The sequence below is a fragment of the Gobio gobio genome (genome assembly GCF_949357685.1).
Source record: "Gobio gobio genome assembly, chromosome: 6".
In the NCBI taxonomy this organism is placed as follows: domain Eukaryota; kingdom Metazoa; phylum Chordata; class Actinopteri; order Cypriniformes; family Gobionidae; genus Gobio; species Gobio gobio.
In genome coordinates, this window is record NC_137102.1 from 43,231,935 (window position 1) to 43,246,117 (window position 14,183).

At 39.3% G+C, this 14,183-nt stretch overlaps 1 protein-coding gene across 1 annotated transcript in view; it reads left to right on the forward strand.

Moving 5' to 3' along the window:
- The first annotated feature begins 3,882 nt into the window (after positions 1–3,882).
- The window catches only part of clstn2a (calsyntenin 2a), a 307,786-nt gene continuing 297,485 nt past the window's right edge, over positions 3,883–14,183 (forward strand). Inside the window, exon 1 of the mRNA XM_079820557.1 lies at positions 3,883–4,152. Within this exon, the coding sequence (XP_079676683.1) occupies positions 4,080–4,152 (73 nt within the window). The 5' untranslated portion in view covers positions 3,883–4,079. The remainder of the gene's footprint in view (positions 4,153–14,183) is intronic.

Below are 14,183 nucleotides of genomic sequence, written 5' to 3' on the forward strand. Positions count from 1 at the left end.
AATAACAAATAATAAAAATTACAAAAGCACTTAACAAAGATACTAAAACTTAAAATGAAATTAAATGAAAACTGTATATATAAAAAATAAAAGCTGATTCAAAATATCAATAAATAGCTTATAATAGTAGACTAGTAATAAAATAACAGATTATACTCTAGAATTACAGTTATGCCAGAAGGTGGCAGCAAGCGATTGTCTTTGTGAGCGAATCATTGACTCATTCAGTCAACCAATTCATTCAAAAACTTTTGCTCTGTCCGAAAACCCACTTGCGGTCTTGGCCACTTGAGAGCGCGTGCACTCGACAGGAAGTAGGCTAAGTGCGCAAGACTGTGTATCCCATTATGCATTATGTTTGGGAACTCATGTTCCCCGAAATCGCTATGTCAAGGAAAACATACCACTGAAAGTTAAATTAATTAGATATACTTTGGTAGTAAAACATGAAGTGTTGCACGTTTTATTTTTGCAAATATGAGTAGGCTATTTGTATTTTGTAACATTTGCAACTGATTTTTTATCACTTAATTAAAATTGTGTCTTCTGTTAGTTACATATACTGAACAACATTTATGTTTATTTTAAAATGCAACGTATTGAAAATAAAAAAAAGTAAACACTTGCAACAAAGTGTTTCCCATCGGGTAATAAAAAGTTATATAGGCTACACACTTGCAGTCTTAGCCTACGTCATGTAAGTAGACAAGTGGTCAAGTGCAAAGACCCCAAGTGTGGGTATTTGGACAGGGCAACTGATTCATTCAGGAATGAAACGCAGGAATGAGTCATTGAATCATTCAAAAGATCCGTTCATTTGTTTGCGCATTCAGGAAAGAAACATCACGTGTTGCTTAGAAAGAAACGCTCCTGCCGTGGCTTTGTTTGGAACTTTGACTTCGCAAAAAGGGACAAAGTAACTGGCAATACTGTGTCTTCTGTAAGTTACTCAATATTAACTTCTTATATAGTATTGAACTGCTGCCTATATCATGCACGTAATGTTCAACAATATATTTAGTTGGAATTATTGGTAGCCTGAACATATCGAATACTTCAGTGATTTGGGACATTTAGAATCCACTTATTTGCAGTGAAGTCGATTATTTTCCACATTTCGGCCATTGTAAACGTTCAGTTTTTCCCTTACATCATACTGCCTCGAATTTTGTAAGGTCATAAGTCATCAATGACACATGCGCCATGACTCCTCATTGCTTCAAGCTCTAAAAACAATGCTTTGAACGGAACAGTGAACCAAGTGACCATACAATGTTGTTGCTTCTGTTGATGTATTAAGGTCCTGCCGGTGGAGTAATTAAAGATCGCAATCCGAAAACGAGGACATTGCTGCGAACTTCAGCGAAACTGTGTACTGTACATCATCCATAATACACTGGCAGATAACCTGCTTCAGGCATCATCGCGAGCAAGTTCCTCCCATAGAGAACAGCTCTTTCCTCTCATGTCTGCTCTGTGCTGGATGTTTAGACTTGCAGATGTGTTGATAAAAGAGTGAAGAAGCTTTCACCTAGAGCAAATTTACTCAACAGAATGCATCCCCTGAAATGCAACAAGCCAAACGATTGGAATGAATGAGCGCAAATGGGTTTTCCAATCTATCAGCTGTGCAGGTAAATTAGGTTTCAGGAAGACCGGGGAAATAATATGGCATTTTAAACCAGCTCATTTTTTTTCGAGCAACTAAAACGATTATCAGAAATTCCCGCAGGCTTTGGCGAAATTGACATTTAACTAAGAAAAAAATGGGGAATAAAATGAGCGAAAGAGTTGTGGGTTAGAATTTTAAATGGATTCCTGAAAGTTTTCTTTCTCAATTGTGATGAAGCTGCATCTTAAAGACTTTTACAAGCATTTATACTTCCTGCTAATGATTTCACTGACTTGTCATATTTACATAATGCAGATCTTAATCTATTCATAGTTAAGTGTTCTGCATTTTTATATCTCAGTGTGTAAAGTCACATTTCTGATCACGATTTTGGTGGTATTTTAAACGTTTTAACACTTTATACAGGAAGGTGTTATTTACAGTGTTTTGATATCTTTCATTGAACCTAGGTAGCACTCTCAAGGGAATAGGTGGAAATGAGAAGACCTTCAGTTCATGGCTGAACACTCATTAAAAGCTTTTCCAGTCAACCTGGGCACATGGGATGTCCACAGTACATGCACTCTTTTTCACCGCAGCTGACAAATCTCACTTCACCTGAGGGGAAAACTTAGGTAGGGCATGAGTCGCCATCAGAAATGAGAATATAGAAATTTTGAGAATACACTCTGCATGTTAAGTGGTAGTTTTTTTTCAGAAAAGAGGTTGTGATTTAGTACACATATGATTAATGCATGGGAGGAATACGGAAAGGTATAATTTTCAAGGAAAACCGTCAAAAAAAGGTAATTAATATGGATTGAAAGTGGTCTTAGAGAAAATGGATTACTGCAGCTAAACAAAACTGCATTTCACATCAGTGTGACTTTTCAAAATGTAACAAATTCTGTGTGAGTGAGAGTGTGAGAATTTTACAACTTTGGTTTCCAGCATTTGATGTCCACTTTGCTGTTGTATCCAATATAGATCAACACCAAATACAGGTGGAAAAATGCAAGGCTTCATGACAAATAAATGTCCATCAAAATTGGCCTTTTAAGTATGGCTATTGACATAGAGTTTATAGACACAAAGCGCAGTGTTACCCACACAAAGACAATACACCATCAGGGTGCCGCAGAATATAAAAAATAATGCAATAAATACTAATTAAACATAAAGATAACATAACATAAAACACTATATATATGTAGTGTCAAACGATTAATCGCATCCAAAATAAAAGTTTGTGTGTACATAATATATGTGTGTGTACTGTGTATAATTATTATGTTGAATACACACACATACATGTTTATATTTAAGAAATATTTGCATGTATGTGTGTATATATATATATATATATATATATATATATATATATATATATATATATATATATATATATATATATATATATATATATATATATATATATATATAAATACAAATATTTATACACATAATAATTATACACAGTACACACATATTATGTAAACACAAACTTTTATTTTGGATGCAATCGTTTGACAGCACTAACATATGTATATATAAACACATGCATTATCTCATAAATATGTTATGGATTTCATCATAAAGCTATATGCATGGTTAAGATAAGAGGTTGAAAAGTAGGTTCAGGGTTAGTGCTTAGTTATTACCCAGTTATTACACTAAATAATAAGTATACAGTATGTACATGGGGAACAGGACTGTAAAATAAAGTGCTACCACATTATTTAAAAATGTAAATCATGAGGTAAGTAACATTTGAATTGTGTGTGTTTGTTTGTTGTTGTGTATTTACTGTAAATGAAAGTGTTTCATATTGTACAGTGATTTACAACAACGTTTTAGATGCTTTTTTACCATAGCCAATGAAATGCAGACATGATTATAAACCAGAAATAAAAAATCCCATTTCCCATTGTTTTTGTTATTGTTAGTAATTTTTAATGTGCCTGGGAAGCACAGGACAACAGCTGCCCACCTTGGGAGACATCTTGTCATTAGATTAAGATAATGATCATATCAATAATAAATGAGAAAGGTTGTTTGGACAAAACCATGATGTGCGTTTACACTGTGCTGCCTCAGTTTTATAAAATAAACGATCAATATGCACAAATGTAAATCAGTTTCTAATATCACATTTAAAACAGAGAAATATCAAATTCACCAGCATAGTATTCATACAGGGCGTGAATAATGCCTTATCATAGGTCAAGATTAATTGCTCGGGGAGTGACGTAGCAGCCTGATCCTGGGGGTTTAACTCGTGCAACGCGCAGACACACAGACCGCGTTACCTCGTGCGCTCGGACCGCGTCTCGCGCTGCTGGGAGTTCACTAGCGAGACTTCAGTTCACCGTCGCTCAAGGACAGATAAACCGAGAGAGTGGTGTTTTTTTAGATTAACAGAGGAAGAATTAGGTCAACGCATTCTGTTCGAAGTGTTGGTCTCACCATGAAGATGTGCGTGATAACAGCGATGCTTTTCCTGGTGCTCTCCGGGCAGTGCGGCATCCTGGCTGGGAAAGGTAAGGCAGATCGGACAACTTGGAATGTCACCGCATGAAAAGAAACGCCTGGAGCTTTCTGTCAGTTAGATCAGCGTCTCAGATCATATGTGATCAATTACTATCAGTTTGTAGAATTCACAGCGTCAATGACAGACTGACAGTGTCTTATATTAGGTTGGGAACGCGTATGTCCTTAGGTAGTACAAGTTTGTCTTTCTTCTCCCCGTTTTCTTAACAATGAACCTTCATTTTTGACACTTCATCACGTTTTCATTACTAGGAACATTTCTTACCACAATACAGACTGTGCATAATATAGCCTATTTACGTTTTCTCAGCATGATCCCATATTACAGCTATTTTCTTTCATCAATATTTCATTGACTTTTAAGGCACATTTCTACTGATCTTATCTGTTCTGTTCAATGACTGCATAGTGCTTAAGACTTAAAGAGCATAATACATGAGCCTTTCCATTGCTCCCATGGAAAAAAAAAACAACAACTGTTAATGTGTTTGGGGAGCCCAAACATTGAGATAAGAGATTTAATTGTGTCTCGGGTAGTGATGAATATGGAGCAGCTCGGTTATTTGTTAGTGCACAAGTGGAATGCTTTAGATGATATGTGATAAATTACAGTCAGATTGGATCATGTGGACTGGCGATGAAAGCCTGAGAGTGTCGTTTCAGGTTGGCAATGAATCTCCATCAAGCGTTGATAACTTGTTTTTCTTTTTCCTGCTTTCTTTCTTTTGTTTTTCAATCAGCATGAGTTTAACATGAGCGACGACCCTTCTTTTATAGGACACCTTAATGAAATCAAGCGTCTGTTAAGCAAGTTGGTGTGAGTTGCATCCATTTAAGCAGTGATTATGAAATAAAACAGGATGTGTTCATTGCTGTAAGAAATATTTTTACAACTAGGTTTTCTAGCCTCTTTAAGGTGACATGAATAAATGACACGCCCCCATGTTTTAATGAGGATACGGCAGGTTCCCCAAGAAGAGATTTTGCTGGGGAATATTGCTATTTGGTTGCTAAAGTGTTCTGACTTGTGTGCATGGGGCATATAAAGTTGCTAGGGTGTTTCCCCCAAGTTTCCATGACATTTTGATATGAACATATGAACCCTCTGAACCCCCTATTTCAATTTAAGTCCAAGGCAATTTTGTCACCAGCCAGGCATACATCGTACATCCAATCCTAAATAAAAGTCATATATCACCTCTCCTCAATAAGCTATCATTCATGTTCAAAGCACAAACAGTAGCACAATGAGTTATGCTGGGTGAAAGAATAATACGTTCAACGAATAATAATAATAAAAGTGATGCTTTGCTAAATCACTAACCAATAACAGAGCCTGTGTTTTTCTCCCCCCCCCCCCCAGCATGAGCCTTAATACACCTATTTCCCCTCATCAATATTTAATTGACCTTTATGGCACATTTCTAGTGATATATCTGCTTGATCAATTTAATTTACAACGCTCGTGGTAGCTGCATTTCTTCTTAATCTTCTCCATAAGGTTCAATGAGGCGTTCAATGGCTGCATAGTCCTCAAGACTTCCAGAGTGTAAAGCAGTGGATTTTTTTTTTTGTCGCTCCCATGGAAAAAGCTGCTAATGTGTTTGTAGGAACACAAACATTGAGATAAGAGATCTAATTGTGTCTCTGGGGTAGTGATGAATATGGAACAGTTCAATTATTCGTCAGCGCACAAGTGGAATGTCTGTCAGTAGGCCTACCTGCGTGCCCTGATTTACTTTCCTTAGAAGTAACTCTTTGCTTGAGATTGCGCTCTTTCAGTGTAACAGATTGGCGAATCAGGGAATCGGAACCTTGAATATTTGCATATCAATTTTCTGGATTCTAGCACTCCATAAAAATTTGAACGCAATGAATACGAGTTGAAAATTAAACTCCTTTATGCATGAAGAACTTCACAAGGTGAGCGTGCCATTAGAAGAGAAGGAATGGAATGGAAATATGAGGCAGAATCACAAATATAAACCTATCATTAAATCCAAGCCGTTCAAAATATGACTCAACACTTTCATAGATCCGATATGACAGTTGAAAACCTTCCAAACCTTGTGATATGTCGGGCAGATTGCCTTCAAAACCCTGCCTCTCCAAAAAAAGAAGGATTTCATCACAATTACATCAGAATGCCATTGTAATACTGAATTCACTAGCAGCCTGGCTTATCTCCGAGTGCAAAACAGTTGATTTTATTTTGGACGTATTCACATCAGTAGCTATATTATAATGTCAGTGTCAGTACGTCATACAGTTGAATTACGTGAATTTCATGTTTTGTGAATCTTATTCTGCACACAAGGTTGTTTGTATTGTCTTTATTTTTATGATTGTGCATTCAGAGTATACATTTTGTTTAAGAACCAAAGCAACGACCTTGGCGTAGTTAGTGCCATGTACTACCAGATGGATTCCGTAACATGCAGAGCTTGACCGCTTTCACAAACGGCTTGTGTTGATGTTGTCAAGGCCGTGTGTTATTGTGTCTGAGAATTGAAGAGTATTTCTAAAACTCTTGAGTCTTAGAGATTCTGAGTTGGGCTTCAGCACACTGGAGTACACAAGAAAGGGATAAAACAGAAAGACAGCAGTGACAAATAAGGGTAGGTCTGTAAAAGCAGGCTGAGATTTATGCTGGCCTTTTCAGAGAAAGCACAGCGTTATCCCAGAGCTAAATAAATTGGGTTGCTGATCTGGAATAGATGCATAACTTAGGATTTCGTGCTGCGACCCAAGTACATCAAGCATGTGCAAAGGCAAAGGCGTTTTTTGAATCACTGCCGTTGTTCGGGAAGCAAAGCGGTGTATTGAAAACACTCTGCTAAGTGGACCACAGCTGTTAGATCTGTCTTAGTCTTTTGTTTCGAGAGATCTAGCTTTCTTTTTGTCTTTTTTTGTCTCAAGGAGCATGCCAATCTTCAAGCCAGAATGCCATGCAAATGCTCAACTTAATTTAAACTTTAATTACCCAGCATGCATCATTAGCGTCGGTGTGATGAGTGGCAGGGAGGGATGAGGGAAAATGAAAGGGAGGGAGCGACAGGAAAGAGCTGCATTTGGAGGTAAGATGGGCCCTGTCAGTGGCGCTCTCTCGCCAGCTGGTCAGATGGCACCAGTCTCTCCCAGGGGTCAGCTCTGGCCAATCTGCACAGGAATAACACTGGATGTTCTTCTACGCACACACGCGCACAACTGCAGTTCCGCTCGGATGCATTTCCAAATCATGAACATCAAAGCAAGTGCGCACACTATAAGGCAGGGGTTCTCAACTCTGGCCTTTAAGGTCCAAATTCCTGCAGAGTTTAACAAAAACTTTGATCAAACTCGCCTGCTTGTGTCTAGTAATCCTGAAGACATTGATTTTTATGTTCAGGTGTGTTTGATTAGGGTTGGAGGTAAACTCTGCAGGAAAGAGTTGAGCTCCCCTGCTATAAAGGGATAGTTCACCCAATGATTTAAGATTTTGTCATGTCTGTCTTCTGTGGAATACAAAATAATTTCTGAAAAATGTCTTTTGTCCATATTTAGTTAATGAAAACGGTCTTCAATATCTTTTGTGTTTCACAGAAGACAGAAATTCAAACCGTTTTGGAAACGGCAGGGCAACCTTCTACAATGCGAGTAAAACACTCGCAAATGCAAGTAAATCGTCACTCTGGCCGATTAAATAATATCTATCATTGGCTAATAAATTCTCAGATTTTACTCACCAGTGTGTGTGTTAGATGCTGAGAATAAGTTTAGCATCAATATAATTTTACTCGCTGAACACTCTGAATGAGCGCTTGAGAGTTTCGCTCTTGTCAAGCGATCTGTACGATTTCAAATCAGCTCAAATCTGACGTACCGTGAACTCTAGTGTGAAGAACTCTGTCGCTTTGCTGAGCGCGTTTCTCACACACACATGCTTGCGAGAGAGAGAGCGTGCAAGAGTCTTACACACCACGCAAAATTGACGCGCTACATGTTAACAATATTTTTTGTTCTATTTTCCTGTCAAAATAACGGAGTTCATTTGGAATTATTCAGCTTTTAAGAACAAGCAGAAGATATGCCGTTTTTTTCCCGGTAGTGGGCGGAACTAATGTGCAAAGGGCAATCTCATTGGCTGGCGCTCATCTTTTCCTGTCCCTGATTTGATTTCAGCAAATCAGTTTGAGCGAATGCTGTCAACGTGATTTATATTCATGAACCCAGCAGCTCATCAATCCTTAGTGCGTTGTATATTGTTATTAGTAGTAGAATTAGTAGTATTATTATTATCTTTTAATAATATAATATAATTACTATTATAATTTTTTTTTTACAGAAACACCAACAATATCTTAAGCACCACCACCAGTCCAAAATTCAGTTAGATGACAAATATGCATTAATACATGCTTTCCAACAGTTTTAGTTCTAATTACTAAAGTTCTATCATTATATAGTGCTTGATTATCATAATATCATAACATAGTCTGATGTTAAGCATGTACGTTCAAATATTTAAAAAGCTGTGCCATTTTACAAAGATATTGATACATTTGGTGGTATATATAATATAATCTGGCGACTAAACAAAAAAATTTTCTAGCCAAAGGCGATTCTATTGCCAAGGTGTGCGTAGAGGGTTGCTGAGTAACTGATGACGGTATTGTGAACGATCCGTTATAACTTATGTGCAAAGTCATAGTTGCACATGCACACTCCCACCCACAAATAGAATGTATTTTCTCTCCTCGCTGTGGCTGATTGCCTGGTGCTGGTGGTGGAGCGCTGGGATCCTGCTCATATTTGCTGACCGTCTCTGAGAAGTGGGCTAGTCCCTGAGATTCAGTCTCAATTAAATTGCTCCAGCTCCAGAGAGAGGGATTCTGGGACGTTGTCCTCCAGCTTTCCTTCTAATTGCCTGCGCTGGGTGCTGGTGAGCTGACATCTTGCTATTGGGTGAACGGGGAGCTCATGGTGATTGGGCACAAGCGAGTCTTAGCGTTTGCATGGCCGTATTTCACAGAGCGATGGATCATGACCGTTTCCTTGTATGATGCATGTCTTTCTTTAAAAGTGAATGCGAGTGAATGGATGTAATCACAGTGTTTACAATGGCGCGCTTCAAGATGGATTACTTCCAGTAGACCGCGAGACAGAACCCGCCTCTTTGTGTGAGAGCTTGAATGTAGCGTAGTCAGTGTTCGGATCCTGTCCTCCATCTTTACAAACATTCTCAGGCAGAGTTTTGAATACCCAGAGAATTCTCTGAAACATCAATGCCATGTTGTTATTATTAAACAAGACTTATTGTCCAGGCCTTGCAGTGCTGTCACGCACTGACCACGGGTTTTGTGCTGCACTCAATGTGCTTTGCTGAAAAGAAGCTATCCGCATGGAAACAACGAACAACTCATTCCTGTCCTCCATTAGGTACACCTTACCATAGTATCTTTTTAAGGGCAACATCTCCCCTGTATGTGCTGCTCTGACCTTTTGCCGATGTAGGGCAGTGCTATACTCCAGGTTTCAATGAAGTGGACTCTCAGTCAGCTTGCCATTTGCACAACTTGGAGTAAAAGCATTGTCTGATGACCTGCAATGATTGGATCATGCCGCACACTGCTGGCAGCTTTCTCTGCATCTTGGAAAGAAGCAGAATACATCTCATCTTTCTGGCTTGATCTGTGGAAAACTCTCTCTGACCTTCCATGGTGACAGGATGGCCAAAAGACTGAGCAAATCAGTGGCTTTAATAGAACTAGAGCTGGATACAGAGCACTGCCAAGACCCCACTTCAAAGGTCTAGATCATAGGCCATGCTAAGATTAGTCTTGCCGGATCTGACCTGGAGGACTGGAGTTTTCTTATTATTTTTCTAGATGTAATCTATGGCAGGGCTATTTACCATAGGAAAATGATAATTGGGGTTGACCAACTTCGGGGTCTTCGGAACAAAACCCCATAGCACCACCACCAATACTTTAATAGTTTAATACTATTTTCAAAACTTTTTGTCAATTTTTTTTTTCTTCTGGCGGCCATTTTGGAACATGCTGTAATTATTATTTTTTCCCACTGCTACTCTTTTGTCCAATTGTCACTGAAATTGGCTCAGATTGTTGGACTAGGCTGCACAAAAATGACTGGACAGATTTTTGTATTTTGCTACCAGTACAGAGAACCCTACCAAATTGTACATGACTTTTAGCATGCTAACCAGTGCTTTTCTCTTTGACATTTTCAGTTGAATATCAGTGGTGAAGCGTGGAGATTTTGGTATGGTCAAGCCCCACAAAACACAAAAAATATTTCAATGTGAAGTATGAAAGTAACATTTTCCTTCTGTAATTCCTTGTCTGAATCATTACACAATGCCTATATAATATGAACGTGTGCCCTTATATGCACGCCTTGCAGTTGTATAATTTAGTTGCTATGGCTAAACAGCAATTTGGAGAGGTTTCTGTGAAATTGCGGCACTCCTCTTTCCCCCCTCAAAGCATTTCCTCAGAAGTTGTCACTGTTAGGCTGCAGTGGAGGATATGGCTGAATCTTACAAATAGTGTCTTTTCTATTTTTTTTAGCTGTCAGTGACTGTGGAAGAATAACAGCCATTCTACCCTGCAAACTAACTCTTACATAACTCACAGGCATTTGATCTCCTTCCTTCGTCTGGCTAGGATCGAACACTGTGCCGATCAGATACAGATAGAGCCTTTTTTAATTGAACGGTTGGTGGATATTCTTGTAACACGCTGAGGGAATGCAAGACACAGGTGCTGCCCTTTGTGTTGTTTGGATGCTCTGAGAAGGCTTGGAGTTTTATCTTCGGCTCATAAATGAGTTAGGAGGATGTTAATGTTCTGCGGGTGAAGGAGACACCCGGGCTGTCAAACTGCAGGTGTTTGTTTTAGATAGGAGCAGCTGCGGTACCGCCCCCACCTTCCTCCCAGGTGGAAAAGCGCAGCGTTGGGGCGCGTGGCTCCTGATCTTTTCTCTCGCTTGCGCAAACACACACGCAGTGACTGTTGGGACTCAAACAGAGATAATGTGAATTCACTTTACTGGGTAGTTTTAATTACAGCCAGGATCTGCACACATCAGCGTAAAATATTAATGCATGTGCGACGTCTCTCTGTGTTTCAGTGGATCAGTGTGAGTGAGTTGTTGGCTCTCAAAGAGGGAAAGAGAGAGAGAGAGAGAGTGCACTGGCACAAAGAGAGATGAAAAAGAGACAGCCACCATCCGTCTGAGTGTTTTCATATGTGTGGCGCCTGTCATATGACTGTGCTGACTGAAGCTGAAATCAATAGTGCATGCCACGGTCCTCTCGCCACCGCTGCAGGAATGAAAATGCTATGTCGTGCAACAAAAGCACAGATCAAATGGGTGTTTTTGGGGTGTATTTTTGTAGGTTGTGTATGATATGTCTCACTCTCCTCAGTGCTTGATTTCCTGTGGAGTCGGAGGCTGTCCGCGAGCAGTCCCACTTCAGCGGCAAGTGGTGCCGCCCTGCAAGAACGGAGGAAGGGGAAGCCTGTCCTCATGAAAACAGTTATTAATTTTCATGGTGCGTCCTGCAGTCAAAGGCATTATCTTTCCTTCTCGCCTGCAGTGATACACATGATTCGCTTTAAGTATGGTCTCCTCTGTTAGAAAAAAGAGGAAGATAGGGATGGAGAAGATAAAAGGAAAAAATGGGGAAGATATCTTGCATCTGAGCTGCAAATGGTGCTTTCAGTCACCTGACCCCGTTCCCTCTCTCCATCATGCTCTTTGTTCTTTTTTTTGATCTCATGTATTTACTGTGTGGCAGTTTTTGAAGGAGAAATAAGAGGGTATTTAGAAAATTAACAGGCATCAAGTGCCAAATGCAAGTAAAATTGACTTGTAAAAGTCTTATTAAAGGATTAGTTCACTTTAAAATGAAAATTACCCCATGATTTACTCACCCTCAAGACATCCTAGGTGAATATGACTTTCTTCTTTCTGTTGAACACAATCGGAGTTATATTAATAAATATCCTGACGCTTCCACGCTTTATAAAGGCAGTGAAGCGAAGCAATGTGTTTTTCTAAGAAAAAAATCCATATTTAACACATTATAAAGTAAAATAGCTTGTTCCAGACCGCCTTCCGTATTCAACTTACGAAAAAAGCGACGTAGTGCAAGCATTTTGAACTGCAAGAGACATTACACTGTCTTCGTAAGTTGAATACGGAAGGGGGTCTGGCGGAAGGATGGAGTCATTTTCATTTGAAAGTCCTTTAAAGTCTAAGAAGTAAATAAGAGGTATATTTTTAGTGGAATCATGTTTTAGTAATTGGGTAACGTTTGATTTCAAATTACAATGTGGGAATGTTTCGCTCAATGTGAGCGAATCAGAGACCGTCTCTACATTCTGCTAAAAATCAGTTGGCTATTTTGTTGTTTAATCAGTTTTACCTGTAACTCCAGAACTCAATTACATTGTGAGGATTCAAATTGAAGTGGTCTTTGACTCAAACTCCGGTGTTACTGTTTGAATCAGTCTGACAAATCCTGTGTTGAATTTGCAGTATCCACCTTTTATTATATGTATATATAATACATAATTGTCCTCAAAGTTGATGTGTTAGAAACAGGAAAAATGGGCAAGCGTAAGGATTTGAGCGAGTTTGACAAGGGCCAAATTGTTATGTCTAGACAACTGGGTCAGAGCATCTCCAAAACTGCAGCTCTTGTGGGGTGTTCCCGGTCTGCAGTGGTCAGTATCTATCAATAGTGGTCCAAGGAAGGAACAGTGGTGAATCGGCGACCGGGTCATGGGCGGCCAAGGCTCATTGATGCACGTGGGGAGCGAAGGCTGGCCTGTGTGGTCCGATCAAACAGACAAGCTACTTTAGCTCAAATTACTCAAGAAGTTAATGCTGTTTTGGATAGAAAGGTGTCAGAATACACAGTGCATCGCAGTTTGTTGCGTATGGGGCTGCCTAACTGCAAACCAGTCAGGGTGCCCATGCTGACCCCTGTCCACCGCAGAAAGCGCCAACAGGCACGTGAGCATCAGAACTGGACCACAGAGCAATGGAAGAAGGTGTCCTGGTCTTGATGCAGGTCACGTACACCCTTTCATGGAAACAGTGGCCTCTTTTAGCAGGATAATGCGCCCTGCCACTAAGCAAAAATGCTTCAGGAATGGTTTGAGGAGCACAACAGTGAGTTTGAGGTGTTGACTTGGCCTCCAAATTCCCCAGACAATTCAATCGAGCATCTGTGGGATGTGCTGAACAAACAAGTCTGATCCATGGAGGCCCCACCTCGCAACTTACAGGACTTAAAGGATCTGCTGCTGCATATACAGTTGTGTAGGGAATACTCTCTCTATATGTATACATATTTTTAATGAAATGCTGTGCAAAATGCAATATTTTGGTCCTGATTTCAGAGTAGCATCTCTTTTCTGACTACTACATCACATTCTGTATGTCCTTATGCAACACAGAAAGATCTAAAGCATTCGAGTGAAGCCCTGGACTTGGCTGAAGGGTTGTAAGTCACTCAGAATGACATCCCAACCGACGCCAATGATCTGTTAGTGAAATATGGAGAGGAGCCTTATGAATCCTCTGGACCCCTCACAGAATCCAAGCTTGAGTTATTGCTAACCTTACAGAGGTTTTTCACACCATGTCGGAGTGATACGCTGACCATTTACTTGGAATTATTACCAAAGTGCTCAAAAAAGACAGGTAGACATTAATATTAATGTTGGGACATTGAAAAAATGTAATGAGCAACACTATTCTATTTACGACTCAACGACCCATGAGCAAATAACTTTTGTAGTGTAAGATGCTCATTTAAACAAATAAGACCAAATAAATACAGTTTTACTTAATGAGAGTGGAGAGGAATACTGGTTAGAAGACAAGATCAGAAAACATCATAACCCAGAATTTAAACTAGTGGTCAACCTATGTTTTTTTTTTTTTTGTACAATTTTTGTTGTTGTTGTGAGAAACACTATAATACTTTAACAGAATAAAGAAG